We start from the raw sequence: 18,294 nt of genomic DNA, 5'->3' as shown, positions 1-18,294 counted from the left end.
ACTTGAGGTTCAGTGTCTTGCCCAAGGACACTTCGGCATATGGGTGCCGGGAATCTAACAATTAGTGGACAACCCACTCTACCACCTGATCCAACACTTGCTCCCAACCCAGGGCTGGGAGTAGCTCCTGTCCTACACATTTTAGTGTTTTTCACCACCAGGTACACCATGGACACTCAGGTGAGCAAGAATGGCCAGAGTATGAGCTTAATACAGCAGGGTCCTTTCATAGGCTCCACATGAAAGGACACAGTCATGGTCACAGTCCTCCTGTTAGTAGATGTCAAGGAAAAGAGCAAACAGGAAAACTGTACTGGTTCTGAAGAATACCGCTCTCCACTTAATCATAGAACCATGGATAAATGTACAACTCTCCATAAGTGGGACGTAAAATTCATAAAACCCACAAAGAAGAAAAACAAAGAGCAGAAGACACAATATCCTTCATGTATTATAAATGCTTAACAAATGGTTGGTGTTTCTGTAGTGGTAGGGCTAGAATTTGAGTTTGCTTCTGTGCCCACGTTAGCTATAAGCACAAATGTAACAGAAAGCAAGTGGAAAATAAAACAAACAGACAGAAAAGAGAAAATAAGGGCTTCACATTTGTTTCAATCATGAAGATCCCTGCAAAGCTTAGTATTAATCTTAATCTAACACACCTGATCCAGTTAGCAAGGCCTTATAGTTCAGTTTGGCATGTTGGTGAAGGGAGTCTATCACTGGATTCCACAAGATATCACAAGATATCACCAGGCCAGAATTTTCTTGAGCTTAATCACCCATATTTCACACCATCATGTAAATGGTCTGCTCTTATATAGTACTTTTGATCCTTAGCAGTTCTACAAAGCACTTTACACTGTTTCTCATTCACCCATTCACACACACACACCAATGGCCATTGGGAGCAACTTGGGGTTCAGTGTCTTGCCCCAGGTCACTTCGGCATGCAGAGTGATATTGGCTAGGAATCTAATCGCTGATCCTACAGTTAGTGGACAACCCACTTTACCACATGAGCCAATGCTTGTTCCCAACCCAGCGCTGGGAGTAGCTCCTGTCTTGCACATTTTAATGTTTTCCCTGCTCTAACAACCACTTCACTTCATAAGGGGCTGTTGTGTAATTAGTTGAATCTGGTGTGTTGGAAGCAGGGAAAACACTAAATTGTGAAAGGCACTGGGTACTCCAGTACCAGGGTTGTCCTGGAATACCCTGTCCTAAACATTCCTCCTCCTAAAAAGACTATGCCAATCATGTTGGGGTAAGCCTTCCTCTACTATCACTTTCAAGATGTCAAATTTTGTACAAGCAATGATTCAGCTCTGTGACCACATACTATGCTTTAAGGCCCTTCTAGACTCTGGGTCAGGAGTAAACATTACAGCCAGCAACTTGGTGAAACAACTTAAACCACAAATCCACCCATTATAGTGCCCCATCTTAGTTCTTGCTACCAATGGTTGACCCAGTGAGGAGGGTTCTATGAACCATTACACTAGTCCATACAAATCATGGTAGGGGCAACACATGATGAGGAGATGTTCCATTCTCCATCCTAGTTCCATCTTCTTCTTACTGTATGGTGTTTGGCTCATCATGGTTGCAAAACCCCAATCCCATTATTGATTCAGAAAATAAAAACAGATGTTGGCTTCAGTGCCCATGGCCACTGAACAACTCTGAAACTCACTGCACACACATCTTCAGTAACTGCTTTATCCTGTTCAAGATTGCTGTGCATTACAGGAACACTGGGTTAAGGGGAATTCACCTGGGATATTATTATGCCCACTGGCATGTTTTGGAGTGGGGAGGAAACAGGAGAGCTTGAAGGAAATCTATGGGAACACTATGAGAACATACAAAACTCCACACAGGCAGTAAGCTGAGCTCAGGATCTAAACAGGGACCCTGTAGATGTGAGGCTGCTGCACTACCCAATTGATCAGACTGCACACTCAAATTAGCCTCTATGATTGAGATCTTATAGACCCTGCTGTGACGTTTAAAAGGCCTTCAGTGTTGGCACACCTGGTAAGGCTCTGGGCTATTGATCAGAAGGTTGTGAGCTCAAGATGTCACTGTTGGACACTCGAGCAAGGTGTTTAAACCTCTCTGCTACAGGGGCCCTGTATAATTTCTGGACCCAGCTTCCTAACAAGCTTCCTAACAAGCTGGGGTATGAGAAGTAAATAATTGTACATGTGATACAGGATTTTTTATAGTCTATAAGCTTTTCTACCTTAATGATTTCATACCTTCAGTTAATGGAGCTGGTGTATATGGAATGGTGCTATAGCTGGATGAAGATATGACAGTAGCATGACTGGACATGATGGTGCTGATTGTGCTGTCTGAAGAATCAGTAATGGTTGGAGTTAAGTCAGCAGTATGATTAGAAGTATGTATAGATTCATTGTCGGTAGCTGTAACATGGGCCACATCGCTGAAGGTTGTTAGGCTGTGAGGAGATGAAGGTTCTGGTGTGGTTCTGTCAGATACATCATCTTCTATTTCTGTTTCTGTGGTCAGTTCCACAGTTGCTGGGATTCCAGTTTGCTGTGACCCTGTGGAAGCTAAATAGCTGAAGGTCACATCGCTGAAGGTTGTTAGGCTGTGAGGAGATGAAGGTTCTGGTGTGGTTCTGTCAGACGTATCATCTTCTTTTTCTGTTTCATCGTGGCTGCTGAAGGTCACATCGCTGAAGGTTGTTAGGCTGTGAGGAGATGAAGGTTCTGGTGTGGTTCTGTCAGACATATCTTCTATTTCTGTGGTCAGTTCCACAGTTGCTGGGATTCCAGTTTGCTGTGACCCTGTGGAAGCTAAATAGCTGAAGGTCACATCGCTGAAGGTTGTTTGGCTGTGAGGAGATGAAGGTTCTGGTGTGGTTCCGTCAGACGTATCATCTTCTATTTCTGTTTCAGCGTGGCTGCTGAAGGTCACATCGCTGAAGGTTGTTAGGCTGTGAGGAGATGAAGGTTCTGGTGTGGTTCTGTCAGACATATCTTCTATTTCTGTGGTCAGTTCCACAGTTGCTGGGATTCCAGTTTGCTGTGACCCTGTGGAAGCTAAATAGCTGAAGGTCACATCGCTGAAGGTTGTTTGGCTGTGAGGAGATGAAGGTTCTGGTGTGGTTCCGTCAGACGTATCATCTTCTATTTCTGTTTCAGCGTGGCTGCTGAAGGTCACACCGCTGAAGGTTGTTAGGCTGTGAGGAGATGAAGGTTCTGGTGTGGTTCTGTCAGACGTATCATCTTCTTTTTCTGTTTCAGCGTGGCTGCTGAAGGTCACATCGCTGAAGGTTGTTAGGCTGTGAGGAGATGAAGGTTCTGGTGTGGTTCTGTCAGACATATAATCTATTTCTGTGGTCAGTTCCACAGTTGCTGTGATTCCAGTTTCCTGTGACCTTGTGGAAGGGAGAGATACCATTCTGGGATCTGTTGTTACATTGGATGTAGGCAATTGTGTTGGATTTATTGCTGTAGTGGAGATCATGCTGCTCTCTGGAGAAGTCAGTTCACTGCGGTTTGTAGTTGGAGAAGCTGTTTCTGTCATAAGAGAAGTTGTTTCAGTACTGCTTCTTCCCATGTCTGTGTTGACTGTCACTATGGAAGAAGAAAGTTCTGTAGTTTCCATTGTACCCTGAGAGGTCATGGTTGAGGTGACTGGTGTTTCTGTAGAGAGTGTGGCATTGGTTGTGCTGGAATACAAGCTTGGATCTGCATCCAAGATAGCTGTAAGCACAAATATATATGGTAGTTCTACTTTTTTTTCATTCCGGAACACAGGGGTGGTTTTCTTCAAAACTAATGGACTTTTGCTTTGAAATTTGTTTGCTTCCTTACCAAGTACTAATAGCATAGCCATCACCTGACTGACCTTGTGTATATCCTATAAAAGGCCCCCACTACATCACACCCATTCCCGTTCCCATTCTTAAGACACGGTTAGCCCGATGGACCTGGTAGTCCTCTACTTAGTTGTAGAACAACAGTTAACTGCATGATCTTCCATTCTACTTCCTGTTGTTCTGGACCACCAGGTACACCCTGGACACTCAGGTGGGCAAGAATGGCCAGAGGATGAGCTTAATATAGCAAGGTCCTTTCATAGGCTCCACATGAAAGGACACAGTCATGGTCACAGTCCTCCTGTTAGTAGATGTCAAGAAAAAGAGCAAACTCTACTGGTTCTGAAGAATACCGCTCTCCACTTAATCATAGCACCATGGATACATGTACAACCCTCCATAAGTGGGACGTAAAATACATAAAACCCACAAAGAAGAAAAACAAAGAGCAGAAGACACAATATCCTTCATGTATTATAAATGCTTAACTTTATCATTGAAATCATGGGAATGGAAAAATCATTCAAAGTTTAGTCTTCATTCTAATATAACTCACCTGGCCCAGTTACTGAAGGCTTTCAACAGATTCAAAATTTTTCTTTCTGGTGTCTCAGACACCAGGTCAATCCTCGTATTCAGTGCCTTTTAGACGTCAAGACTTTTACAAAACTTACTTCCTTTTTGGTGCAAGCATTAGTCATTCCTCAAAATATATTACTGATACTCTAAGAACATTTACATTCATTTGTCTTCAGTAACTGCATCATCCTGGTCAAAGTTGCAGTCTATCTCAGGGTATAAGGCAGGAATAAAAGGTGAGTGGGTCTCTAGGCATCACGCTCACACATATCACATATTCATGTACACCCAGAAGCAAGAACATTTACTTGTTATGTATATATTCCACAAAGGAATCACAGAGCAAAAAGGGTGCAAATATGGAGGCAAAATTAGCACTGGCATTAGCACAATTACAAATTCTGGTTGAGTAATGGTTGAGTTTGAACATTTTTTTAATAACTACAGTATACCTCACATATTTATCAAATATTATGAAATGTAATTAATTTCCCTAATAAGGTGGAACGTGTATGAGTAGAAAATGTAGTCTGATATAAAATTACAAAAAATTAAGAAGAGTAAATTGAATTGGTCACCAAATGTACTATCTATTTAAAAAAGTGATATAATAGGTAGGCTGTTTTGTTTGTTTGTTTGTTTGTTTGTTTGTTTATTTAGGCACAATTACTACATTGTACAGGGTGGAAAGGAATACTGGGGACAGACAAACATGAAATATGAAAAATATTTTTTTCAAAAATAAGAATTCCTCAAAGAAGTTGCAGATTGTGCTAATTAAACCATTTTCTGTACCGCTTATCCTACACAGGGTCGCAGGGAGCCTGGAGCCTATACCAAGGAACTCAGGGCACAAGGTAGGGGACACACAGGACAGGGTGTCAATCCATTGCGGGGCACAATCGCACATACACTCACACTACGGATAATTTAGAGATGCCAATCAGCCTACAACATGTATTTGGACTGGGGGAGGAAACCAGAGTACCCGGAGGAAAAGGGGAAGAACATGCAAACTCCACACAGAGGGCAGAGGTTGGAATCGAACCCCGGAGGTGTGAGGCAAACATGCTAACAAGTTGTTATATATATATATATATATATATATATATATATATATATATATATATATATATATATATATATATATATATATATATATATTGTGTGTGTGTGTGTGTGCAGAAGTACTGTACATGTACAAAGTTTAAAAATAGGCCTTACAGGTCATATGACATGGTTTTCTTGAGGGACACAGAAGGCTCTGCATACAAGGAATCCCACAGTATATTCCTATATTCTGTACTGCTATGATGAACACTGTGGACACTTCATATTATAATTACTATCCCTGTGTTTCATTCAGAAGGAGGCTGCATCTTAGTGAGTTTCCCTGTTTTTGACAAATGTGAAGGCAGAATCACTCAGTTCTGTTCAGATACAAAGGCTACAGTAATAACCTTTTTGATTTTATTCAGAGCTCAAATAAATCTTTATTTATCTGAGGAAACAATGTCAATACTGCTGTCTTTCTGTTTTCCATCAGTAGAGGGGCTGATGCTGTTATTACCAGATCAAGTAAGATGGACTGGGAGGTTGTTTGTTGTGGCGTTGTGGCATTGTGTGTGTGTGTGTGTGTGTGTGTGTGTGTGTGTGTGTGTGTGTGTGTGTGTGTGTAATCGTACACCCTACCTTCAGGCCTAATTAGTTAATACATAGCATGAGCATGCAAGGCCAGCATTGTTCTAAGAATTTGTTCTCAGCCGGTAAGCCTGGTAAGACAAAAATCTCTTTTTTATAGGATTTCTCTCTCTCTCTCTCTCTCTCTCTCTCCCCCCCCCCCCCTCCCTCCATTCCTCCACCCACCAGACAGGCATCAGATCCCGGTCACTGTGGTTAATTTGATTATTTTCCAGGAACACACAGTGATAGAATGTGTCATGGTTTATTGCCTAGTAACCAAAATACAGTGACAGATTAAAAACTGGAGAAAAAAAAAATGAGCTGGGGAACACACCCGCCTTGTCAAGGCTTGTTTTATATAGCAATTTGTTGCTCACTGAGTGGACACACACCCACAGCAAAATATAGATATCGATATTCAGAAGTTAATGTTTACCTAAATACAGACACTCCTATTCAAGTGCGTATGCGTGGGTTCGTGCACATTGGGATATATATAAAACATTTTTAAGCTTTAATATAAGAGGCAGACTCTGGCAGGACATACAGGGATATTGTTGTGGTGTGTAATGTTTTGGAAAAAGGTTTTCCGTGTGTCCGGAAATCTTCCTTTGATAATCAAAATGCACATGTGTATATATACACACACACACACACACACACACACACACACACACACACACACCAGTGCCACCAACAAGAAGTAGCACATGACTGCTGTGAGGAATTGGTTATTCAGATGTAAATGAGGCATCAAGCGCCACTCAGACAGTTGCACAGGAATTGCGTGCACCAGTCTGGGCGAAAACCCGAGCAAGGAGCTATATTATGTAAAAACTTTTTTTTTTGCACAGACACAGCAGTAGGAGACTCAATCTGAGACATTACTTATCTCCAGGACAGAATTTGTATAATGGATAAAATGATATACGCGTCTAAGTGTAGCAGAGGAGTGCTCAGTCAGCTTATCCTTCAAAACGTAGACGCTATTTCCTTACAGAAGAGCACATCAAATTAATCAAAACATCTGCAGTTTTGTGTTAAGTATATGTATCAAAATAGTAAATAGTAAAATGAAAACAGTGTGATAAAATCACCTACATCCCATGCACAAATTCCAATTTCATAACCTCAATTTAGTATCTCCTGACTTCATTCATTTGTGTGCACAATTACCTGTCAGTGTGCGATATATATAAAAAATAATTAAATGCAAAGTAATAGGATGTGCTGGATCAAGTGCTATTTTATAAGCTGCTGAATAATGAGAGAAAGCCATATTCATTTCAACGGCTGTCTCCATCGCAAAATCCTTCCAGTGCACTGGAACGTTCGCTCCCTAAAAAAATCCCATGATGCACCTCAAAAACCAGGGAGCATCGATGTTCACTATAGTCCTATTCGGACGGGACTATTTTCCCAGGGGGACGTTAGAGAAATTTGTGTTGTACTTTGCAATTTTAATCCTGTCCGAATCTGCCAAGTCTGTTTTTTTCTCACACAAACGCTATAAAAAGGACCAACTGTTTTCCGGCTAACTCAGGGATCCTCTGAGAAATCTAATCCCGTCCGAATCCGAATGTCTGTGACTGGATATATATATATTTATTTATTAATTATTATTATTTTTTTTTTATTTTTTTTTTTTTCTGCTTGCTGCATGCAATTCAGATTTAAAAAATATAAAATCAACAAGAAGAGCCAAATCATGTAAACTGTTAAGACTAGGCACTGTAATATTAGTGTCATATGACAATACACAACGCACGCATCCAGAGCACGTGATCTTCTGTAACACCCAGGGCCCAGTTGTTCAGATGTAATCTGATCGGTTTTCGGATATCGATCGGATCTAATCTCGAAAATGGGTTGTTCAAAAGAAAAAAAGGATTCTGAAATCATATTAGATCTGGATATAATCCAATCTTGCTTTTGAACTGGATCAAATCTTCAGTATGTGTTGTTCAAAACCTTTTAGTAGGATTGGGAAACCTATTATACAAAAAATCAGGATTATCCTGATCCCAGCAGGAGGGTGGATTCAGGGAACAGAACAAAATGTAATAAAACTTTAAAACTGATCAAATAATACAACATTTCTATCATGTATTGTATACATTTATTTATATATTGCATTGATTTGTTTACCCGTTACAGTGACAAAGTGGATAAAGTGAATCAGGATAAAACAGGCTACCAGTTAATCCTTTCAGTACAGTAAAGTAAAAAAGAATAAATAATCCCCCAAAACAGGTGTCATTATTAAACGAAAATAATATATATTAATTTTAACTGTCATTTATCACTGTATATTAATTACAATGAAACTATCATCAGAGACGATCCAGTCAAAAGTAGTTTCTAACAAGTGCGTCCCTTATTGCTCTCCACACATGAACTGAACATTCTTATGGACGTTTAGAGTTTTTTTGATTAAGAACGTGTGCTGTTTTCTGTCTCTTCAAATAAAATGCTCTCCTACCTGTTGTTAATCTACCTGTAGCTAGTAGCCTATAATGTGATATGTAAGTGATATGATTTACAGCACTAGTAATCCGGATTTGGTCATCTTGAAAGATTTGTATCTGGATCAGGGTGATCTAATCCAATGTTGTTTGGAAAAACCGACACAAAAGTAAAGATAGATTACTTGATCCTGGATAGGAAAACATGGCATTTTCAAATCCGGATCATTCTGATCCAGATTAAACTGTTTGAACAATTGGGCCCAGATGTGCAAAACAGACACGCCCACCTCTGTAATAAACTCTGTAAATAAATGTTAGTCCCGTCCGAATCGGTACATGGAATCACAGATATCAGTTGATTTATAAAACTAGTCCGGTCCGAATAGGACTTTAGTTCCCTTACTAGAAATGACGTCATATTTTCTGAAGCCTCTCAGCTCGAAAAAAGAAATAGACGGACGAACTCTCAGCCAACTTCGTCTACAGATGTAAGCAGCTTGCTGTTGTTGTTGTTGTTTACGTTAGTGATTTTTAACTATATTTGACGTTCGATATACGGTTTGTTTGAATCTAATAACTTTTAATTGTTTAATGATTTTTTTTTTTTTTAAATACACTACCTAGACTACGTTCCTGCTTGAAGTACCATGACAGAAACACGAGCTAACAAATTTATATGACCTATAATGTCAGAAAGATATCGGTCCTGCCTGTTGTTGACAAATGGTGACGTTCTACAACACGAGTACATATACTACGTTTACATGGGCAGCAGTAATCTAATTATTGACCTTATTCTGAATAAGACAATATTCTGATTAAGGTGTTTACATGAGTCGCTTTTAGAATACTCCTTTCATGTTCCCGTTTTACATGTTCTAGAACATAATTAGACGTCATGACGTCACTGCGCCACGCCGTCCGACATTCCCTGCAGATTTTCACGTATCGACATACAGTTGGTCTTCGTTATGGTACCGTATACAGTTTTGGGTGTTTTTATTCAATTTTTTTTACGAACGCTTCAAGTGTGGTTAATTATTTGTCATGCTGTACATGAAAATAGACGACTGCTTGAAGCCGTGGGCTGCGTCCCAACCACGTACTTACCCACTATATAGTAGCTGAGATACATGTATTTCTCCTACTACAGCCCTATAGTAGGTAAGTACGCGGTTTGGGACGCAGCCGTGCTCTCTTGTTTGCCGTTAAAAGGTTGAGCACTGCCGTGTGTGATCGTGTCCTGTCGCAAAATGCGGTGAAAACTCTCACACGACGTTAATAGTGTGATTAAGGTGTTTACATGTCTGTAATACATGTCAATAATGCGACTAAAACAGGAATACTCCACGTCTTAATTCGATTTGTGTTTACTTCGAGTATGACCTTAATCGGATTAAGGTAATTAAAAATGGCTGTTTACATGGTAGTTTCTTAATCAGAGTATCGTCTTAATCGGGTTAATAGTGGATTACTGTTGTCTATGTAAACGCACTGACAGTCATGTCATCAGAAATCATCAGAGTCATCAGTGTCCCAATGTGTAGTGAGCCAGGGTCTTTACCAGTGCCCCAACTTGTGTACATGATATACTGGTTCACCTCCTAGAGAGTCAGGGAGCTGATTGAGACACACACTTGCTTTTATATTACATCATTACGTCATTACATTTCCTTCTTCAGTCCACATTTTCTATATCTGATTTTTTTTTTTTTCAGACTTAAAGATAAGTGCTTGTGTTTATAGACAGTGGGCTACTGAAGAAAAAAAAAAAACATCTCAGACACTTCTACTCAAGAAAGATCTGACAATTTGAATAATACAAATAACACACTGTATCTCCACACCCTATCCTGGATATCAATTCGACCACACCTTTCCATGCTAATTCAGATGACAAACTGGCTGTTCTTTATAACACTACATTATCCCTGTAAACTGAAGGGAATATTGGCTGGCTGCACATTTTTATAGCACACTCTTGGAGTTTGAAACATATGTAAATATGTTTCTTTTTTTTCCATATATTTACCGGAGTATAAACCTTTGGTTTGAAAAAAATTTTAAATTAATATAAGATGATTAATTAACTGGATATTTCATTAGTCTCATTAATTAAAGACGGGGAAACAAAGGCGGGTTTTTAAATCTGCTTGTAGCTTGTTTACCATAAAAGTAAACCCTATGGTGGTCTGTTTACAATGATATAAATTCACGTTTTAGCATGTTTGCTAAAATGGGGTAACCTGTTTGCTACAATGCTAGTTTTTGTGGAGGGTCATTCAAATGTTCCCAGGGTCCTATGTTCCCCAGATCAATATTCTGTTAACACACACTAAGTAAACTTTTCCAAAAGTTTTATGTAGTCAGGACTCATTTTCCCAGGGCCCTATAAACTTTATTACCTTTGAACTTTTAACACATTTAAATGGATAACAACATACATTAGTTCCTTCATCCAGGCTTGACATTTATGAAATTTATGAAACTCGGAAAAGGAACTAGGTTGCACCTGCTGAACTAGTGTTCGTGGTAGTCTGTTGAATATAATTCTAGTTCTCGGGCCAGTGTGTGTTTTTCTGAGTAATTTACACCGTGTGTGACCTGAACCATCGCACATGGTGTAATTCACTCAGAATTACCCAATACCGAACCGAGTGGAGGTGGTGGTGCTTTACTGACTTCTGAAAAGAAATAGCAATAAATATCATGTTCAACAAAAATGAAGCATCAAGTTCAAATGTCGAAAGCACACACGTCCTAGGCAGAAGGTGAAGTCGTGTTGTCCTAAACTCCAGATATGTATACAGTACGTCTACACTGTATTTACACAGTAATCATACTGCCACCAACACACCCCAACACATAGCATCTGAACTTTCACATTCCATTACATTTCACTGGAACAAAGCTGTAAGAAGTTGGCTGGTGATCCTGCTTACAACCATATAAATATATATATATATAGCTTTCTAGGTTAATGTAATAAGGAAGAAGATGAAACAAGTTGAAGAATATGACATTTTAAACATGGACAGTGATGCAGAGAGACAGCAATATTTTAGTGATTGTGAGGAGTGACTCAGTTCCCACTGTCTCTCTGAGTGTTTGCTGATATTAGTCATGTACAACACATCACACGCTCATATGTTACGTACATCGGAGTCCTTTTGCTCCTTTTGGAATTCGTGCAATTGCTGTGAAGCAAACAATGACTCCCAAGTTGTCTCTATCAACATTTCCATCTTTTGGCACAGTGAAACCCAACATCTGTGTGATATGAGCCACAATCTACCTTCATCCATTTTTAAAGTCCCTAATACAGTTTCGAGAAATGTGACGGAGTAAAATAATACAATCATTTCATCTGACATGCTGCATTGTTGTGGAAATACATTGTTTAACTCTATTCATTTTACATTATTTGTTACACACACACACACACACACACACACACACACACACACACACAGAAATCAAATTTGTTCACTATAAGACTCTTTTGTGTGTTAGTGTTCAAAACAACGCTAGAAATGCTAATCTATCTAACGTTAGTTTATGTGTTTTTCTAATAATTTACTATAATGCTAGATGTTGTGTTAGCCTGTTCACTATAACCCAGGTTTGTGTGATAACTTGTTCACTACTATGCTAGCTTGTCTGTTTTATGCTTAGTATAACTCTACTTTAGTGTGTTAGCTTAACTATTACAAGAATAATTTGTTTGTTAGCCTGTTCACTATAATCCTAGTATATGTGTTAGGCTATTCAATACACTGTTTTGAATGTTAGTCTTCAAAATTAAGCTAGTTTCCATGTTAGCCTGTTTACTATAACACTAGTGTGTGTGTTAGCTTGTATACTATATCACTAGTGTACATACGTTCACTATAATGCTAGTTTGTGTGTTAGTCTGCTTACTATAATTCTAATTTATGGGTTTACATGTCCACTATAATGTTGTTTTGTATGTTATTATTTTCACTATAGCACTAGTTTATGTGAGCCTGTTCACTAATTTGTGTGATAGCCTGTTCACCATAAAGCTTGTCTGTGCTAGCCTATTTTCTATAATGCTAGATTGTGTATTAGCCTGTTCGCTATAACACAAGCCTGTATGATAGCTTGTTCGCTACAATGCTAGATTGTGTATTAGCCTGTTCGCTATAACACAAGCCTGTGTGATAGCTTGTTCGCTACAATGCTAGATTGTGTATTAGCCTGTTCGCTATAACACAAGCCTGTATGATAGCTTGTTTGCTACAATGCTAGATTGTGTATTAGCCTGTTCGCTATAACACAAGCCTGTATGATAGCTTGTTCGCTACAATGCTAGATTATGTATTAAGCTGTTCTCTATAACACAAGCCTGTATGATAGCTTGTTCACTACAATGCTAGATTGTGTATTAGCCTGCTTACTGTAACAATAGTTTGAACGGCATGGTGGATTCAACACTGTGAGAGCTTTCTTGTTTTCCCACAGCATGACCGTCAGTGTAATCCTTGCCAGTATCTGTGTGTGATGGTAGCAAACACTGTTGCATACATGGTGGTGGTTACAAAAACATGAAACTTGATATGGAAAGAAAGAAAAAAACCCACATTCAACCAAAGTCAGACAGGAACCTGAAACACAGCTGCAGTGTTTAAGTGTGTAGAGCCTTAGAGTTTTTAGATATGCACCTCTCCGGTGTTCCAGGCTGAAACGGGAGAAACAAAAACAAATAACGTGGACCACCAACATTCAACCAATCAGTATGAGAAGGCATTTCTAATCGCCTGTCAATCTTGTCTATTCAGAAAGCTCCGCCTCTTGAATATGGTGTTTCAGAATATGCTTAAATCAAGAAGAATAATAGGTCAAGGGCTTGTTCCTCTGTAGGAACCCTGAAGGCTTAGAACCTACAACAGTGTGTTTCCATTTCAGACAGGGTTCCAAGTAAAAACCCTTGAGGATCTGTTCTTCTAAAACTATACGTTCCAAGGATGTATTTTGGTGGGCGTGTCTTTGGTGGGAACATTGAAGGGAGGGGCTGTATTTGTTTGGGTTGTGAGTTCCAAAACATCTAGCTTCAGATAATTGCCAGGAAAATGGCTGAGTGTACAACACGGAATGAAAACAATAAGGAATTTTTCGTCCATAATGTGTCATATTTTCTGAGTGAAACCAGATATTCAGGATTTGACTGGATTGTGAAAAATGGCTAGTAAGCAAGTACCTACATTCTTCTCTCTAGTACAAGTGTAATTACTAATCTGAATAAATCCTGAGGTCCACCTCCAAATTCTTCACTCAAGTTAAAGTACATACACTCACTGTCCACTTTATTAGGAACACCTGTACACTGATGCAAATATCCAATCAGCTAATCATGTGCATTACATTACATTTATGGCATTTTGACAGATGCCATTATCCAGAGCAAAATAAACATTTACCTCATTTATACAACTGAGCAATTGAGGGTTAAAGGCCTTGTCCAAGGGCCCAACGGTGGTAGCTCGGCAGTGCTGGGGCTTGAACACCTGACATTCTGGCCCAGCGCCTTTAACCACTGAGCCACCACTGCCCCATGTAACACAGATATAGGTCAAGAGCTTCAGTTAATGTTTACATCAAACATCAGAATTGGGGAAAACAATGTAACCTCAGTGACACTGAACATGGTTTGGCTGCTGGGATTTTCAGCGCAGAAGTCCTTAGAGATTACATCGAATGGTGAAAAACAACAACAACAAAAAAACATCCAGTTCATCCCGTGACAGTTCTGTGGACTTGACGAGAGAGGTTAGAAAGAATGGCCAGACTGGTTTAAGTAGACAGGAAGACTACATTAACTCAAATAACACCCTTTACAACTGTGGAGAGCAGAAAGGCATCTCAGATATATATAACATAACGCTTCAGAATAACCATGAGGCGGATCAGCTGCAACGGCAGACGACCACGTTGAGTTCCACACCTGTCTTTCAAGAACAGGACTCTGAACCTACACTGGGCATTCACCTAAACTGCACAGTTCAAGAAGGGAAAAAGGCCAGGGGAGGTTTTTCCGATCTTTAACTGTGACTTGGAATATTGACTCCGACCACACTAAATAGCTGAATGTTAAAAGCTAGCTTTCACAATACAAGCTGCCTTGATGCATACAAAGTGTACACAGCATCAGATTACATTCTGTAGGTCACAGAATACTGAAGCTGTCTGTGGTTAAGTCACCTTATGTCTGTACAAATATATGATTTTAGAGAAATGATGTATAGTTTGAAAATGCAGTTACTAGATATATATACTTACATACATACATACGCACACATATAAATATATATATATACACATATATATATATATATATATATATATATATATATATATATATATATATATATATATATATATATATATACTCAATTTCAAAAAAAATCAACTGCTTTTATTTCCAGCAAATAATAATGTGTAATACTGTGTAATAATGTGTAAATATTTGTATTAACATAAAAAGACTCAACAACTGAACAAGTTTAACAGACAATTGACGAACAGAGATGGAATAATGAGTCCCTGAGCGAAAGGGTGAGGGTCAATATCAAAAGCAACAGTAAGTATCTGGTGGCCACCAGCTGCTTTAAATACTACAGTGCATCTCATCCTCATGGACTGCACCAGATTTATGAGTTCTTGCTGTGAGATGTTCCTCCACTCTTCCACCAAGGCATTTGAAAGTTCTCGATCACATCGGAGGACACACACGGTTACACTTGGTTTGCCACTGCAAGGACGATCCGCTGTCCTTCCTGTCTCTCTGTAGACATTGCAGTTTATTGCTCTGGACACATCTGCAGTCCTCATGCCTCCCTGCAGCAGGTCTATGGCATGTTCACGCAGGTGAGCAGGAACCCTAGGCATCTTTATTCTGGTGTTTTTCAGTAGAAAGGTCTCTTTAGTGTCCTAACTTATTATAACTGTGACCTTAATCTCCTACAGCCTGTAAACTGTTCATGTCTTAAGGACTGTTACACAAGTGTATGTGCAATAATTGTTCATGATTCATTGAGCAAGCATGAAAAACATCGTTTAAACCCTTCCCAATAAAGATCTGTAAAGCTTATTTGGATTTTACAAAATGATCTTTAATACACAGTCACCTGAAAAAGGGAGTTTCTTTATATATATATATATATATATATATATATATATATATATATATATATATATAGATAGATAGATAGATAGATAGATAGATATACATAGTGGGGGAAATAAGTATTGAACACATTAAAAAAAAAATTCAGTAAATATATTTCCAATGACGTTATTCACATGACATTAGTATTAACTCAAGAAATCTGGAAATATAAAGAATTCACAACATTAAAGTCCATAAATAAAGTTACGTATAATAAAGAGCAGTGACACAGGAAAAAAGCAATTACAATATATTTAATGAAAAAAATGTTGATGTGTCCAATACTTATTTCGCCCACTGTGTGTGTGTGTGTGTATATATGTATATATTATATACATATATACATATATGTATATATGTATGTATATAATTATATATATATATATATATATATATATATATATATATATATATATATATATATATATATATATATATATATAATTTATTTATTAATTTAGACTTGTACATTAACAAAGTAAAAAGTATTGGTTAATATTTTATTTTTATTATAAGTTTCGAGGTGGGCAAAAGTCACTGCATTTTGATAGAAGATTATGGAAAACAAGAATACTGTATTTTTACGTGATGGTCTTTTTACTCTGATGAGCAGGAAAAGGGACTGAAGGTGAAAAAAAAAACTGGTCAGTTTTAATTGCAGTTAGTTTTTAAGTGGGCAGTAGTAGTGACTCGAGCCTCGCTCCTGTGAATGTACCATAGTCGATAATCCATATCGCTTGGATAAACTCCACGTGGCCACATGATACAGCGTTGCCATAGATACAGCCCATCTTTTGCTGACAGCGTGAGTCAGCGAGTGAGAGAAAAAAACTAAAGATGGCACTGGGCCTTGTTCTCTGTTCTTATCATATCTGTGTGTGAACCAGAACTTCTTCTTATGAATGAATGAGCGTGTGACTGTGTGTGTGTGTTGGGATGGGACAGACTGACCTTGCAGATCACTTCTCGTCTCCCGCATCCACCCACCCACACGCACACACACACACACACACATACACACACACACACACACACACACATGCACGCACAGCTTGGAGAAAACACTAGCCTACATGACCTGTTTCATGTTTTCACATCACAGGAAAGAAAAATGGACTGGAATAACAGATTGATATTGTATAATAGATCTGTACCCAAACACACCCACTTAGCAAACACCAACACTTCCCTCTAACACATACACTGACCTGGAGTGTCAGTGTAGAAAAGTACTGAATAAAACATAATGCTGTTTGTTATAGGAAAATGATCAGTGATAATACTATAATGAGTATATATATGCAATAACAGCATGTCCTGAAGCGTTTTATTCCTTTTATGCCACAAAGCAATTTAAAAAAAAAAAAATCAAACAATGACCTATTGTACATTTTACTCATTTATAGTTAGATTTAATGTTATGGAACAACGGTGAAACAAAACAGGTCGTGTTCTCACTTCTGTTATGAAAACTATCAACTGTTGTTCATTCACCAGCTTCTGATTTTTTTTTTCTCTCTAATAATTTATTAAGAAAATATAATAATAATAATAATAATAATAATAATAATAATAATAATAATAATAATAAAACTCAAGACAAGTTGAAATAAAATAAAAAAAAGATCTGAGGTCTCACAAAGCTCCTGTAAGGAGCTTCAGCATTATGGAATGAAATTTGTTCCAAAATTATTGAACGTAACTTTTCATTTAACGAACAAACATATACAGTGAGAAAGAAGAAAACTGAACTCAGTTGCAAACATTTAACATGGTCTTTAAATATGGTTTATGAACTTGTGCCACAAGTTTACGGTCGCCATTCCGGCACAAATCTCACAAGTGGGCGGGGCTTAACAGCGGTTTATGTTCATTGGCTAGTGAGATTTGGACCGACAGCTCCCTGACCACCAGGTAGAGACGTCAGTGTTGTGAATTTTGGACAGCGTTCTGGATGTGGTTCTCGGTATAGTTATAGTGTTTGTACTTTGTAGTGGAAATTGCTTACTTACTAAGTCAGTGTATTAGTTTGTGATTAATATTTGAGGTTTGGGTATTCTCATGCGACTATTTTTTTTCGAGACGAGCTCTCGGGAGTTACACGAAGCGTCGTCGTCGTCACTATCGTTATCATCCTCATCATCATCCTCCTCAGCTGGACACTCGAGCCGTTGATCCAAATCTCACTAGCCGATGAGAGTAAATCGCTGTTAAGCCCCGCCCACACATGAGATTTGTGCCAGAATGGCGAACGTAAATTTGTGAAGCGTAAATGAAATCTCTGGCAACGCATTCATAAACCATGATTAGCAAAAAGGAAGCTTAGAAAACTGTTAACAAAGAATGCTGTTTATTTGTTTAACTTTTTGTTACTGAGTTTTTATTTCCAGAGTGTTTTTCTTCTTTTAAATATTACAGTTGGTTAAAATAATCACACTAAAATTGCAAGACATGCTAATCCATTTCTTAGCTAGCTAGGTACTTTCAACATGCTTCACTGATGCAATAGGTTATGTTAG

The 18,294-nt window shown here is 38.4% G+C and overlaps 1 protein-coding gene across 3 annotated transcripts in view; it reads right to left on the bottom strand.

Moving 5' to 3' along the window:
• si:ch211-198m17.1 (mucin-3A) overlaps positions 1 to 18,294 on the bottom strand; it is a 45,181-nt gene that overhangs the window by 18,054 nt on the left and 8,833 nt on the right. For 2 of the 3 annotated variants that reach the window (XM_017493998.3, XM_017494016.3), the window contains exon 2: positions 2,265 to 3,740. The exons of the other annotated variant lie outside the window; for it this stretch is intronic. In XM_017493998.3, the coding sequence (XP_017349487.2) occupies positions 2,265 to 3,740 (1,476 nt within the window). The remainder of the gene's footprint in view (positions 1 to 2,264; positions 3,741 to 18,294) is intronic. 3 annotated transcript variants of the gene reach the window in all.

Source organism: Ictalurus punctatus, chromosome 2 (genome assembly GCF_001660625.3).
Source record: "Ictalurus punctatus breed USDA103 chromosome 2, Coco_2.0, whole genome shotgun sequence".
Lineage (NCBI taxonomy): Eukaryota > Metazoa > Chordata > Actinopteri > Siluriformes > Ictaluridae > Ictalurus > Ictalurus punctatus.
The sequence above is the reverse complement of the archived record's forward strand: the minus strand, read 5'-3'. Positions and strand labels throughout refer to the sequence as shown.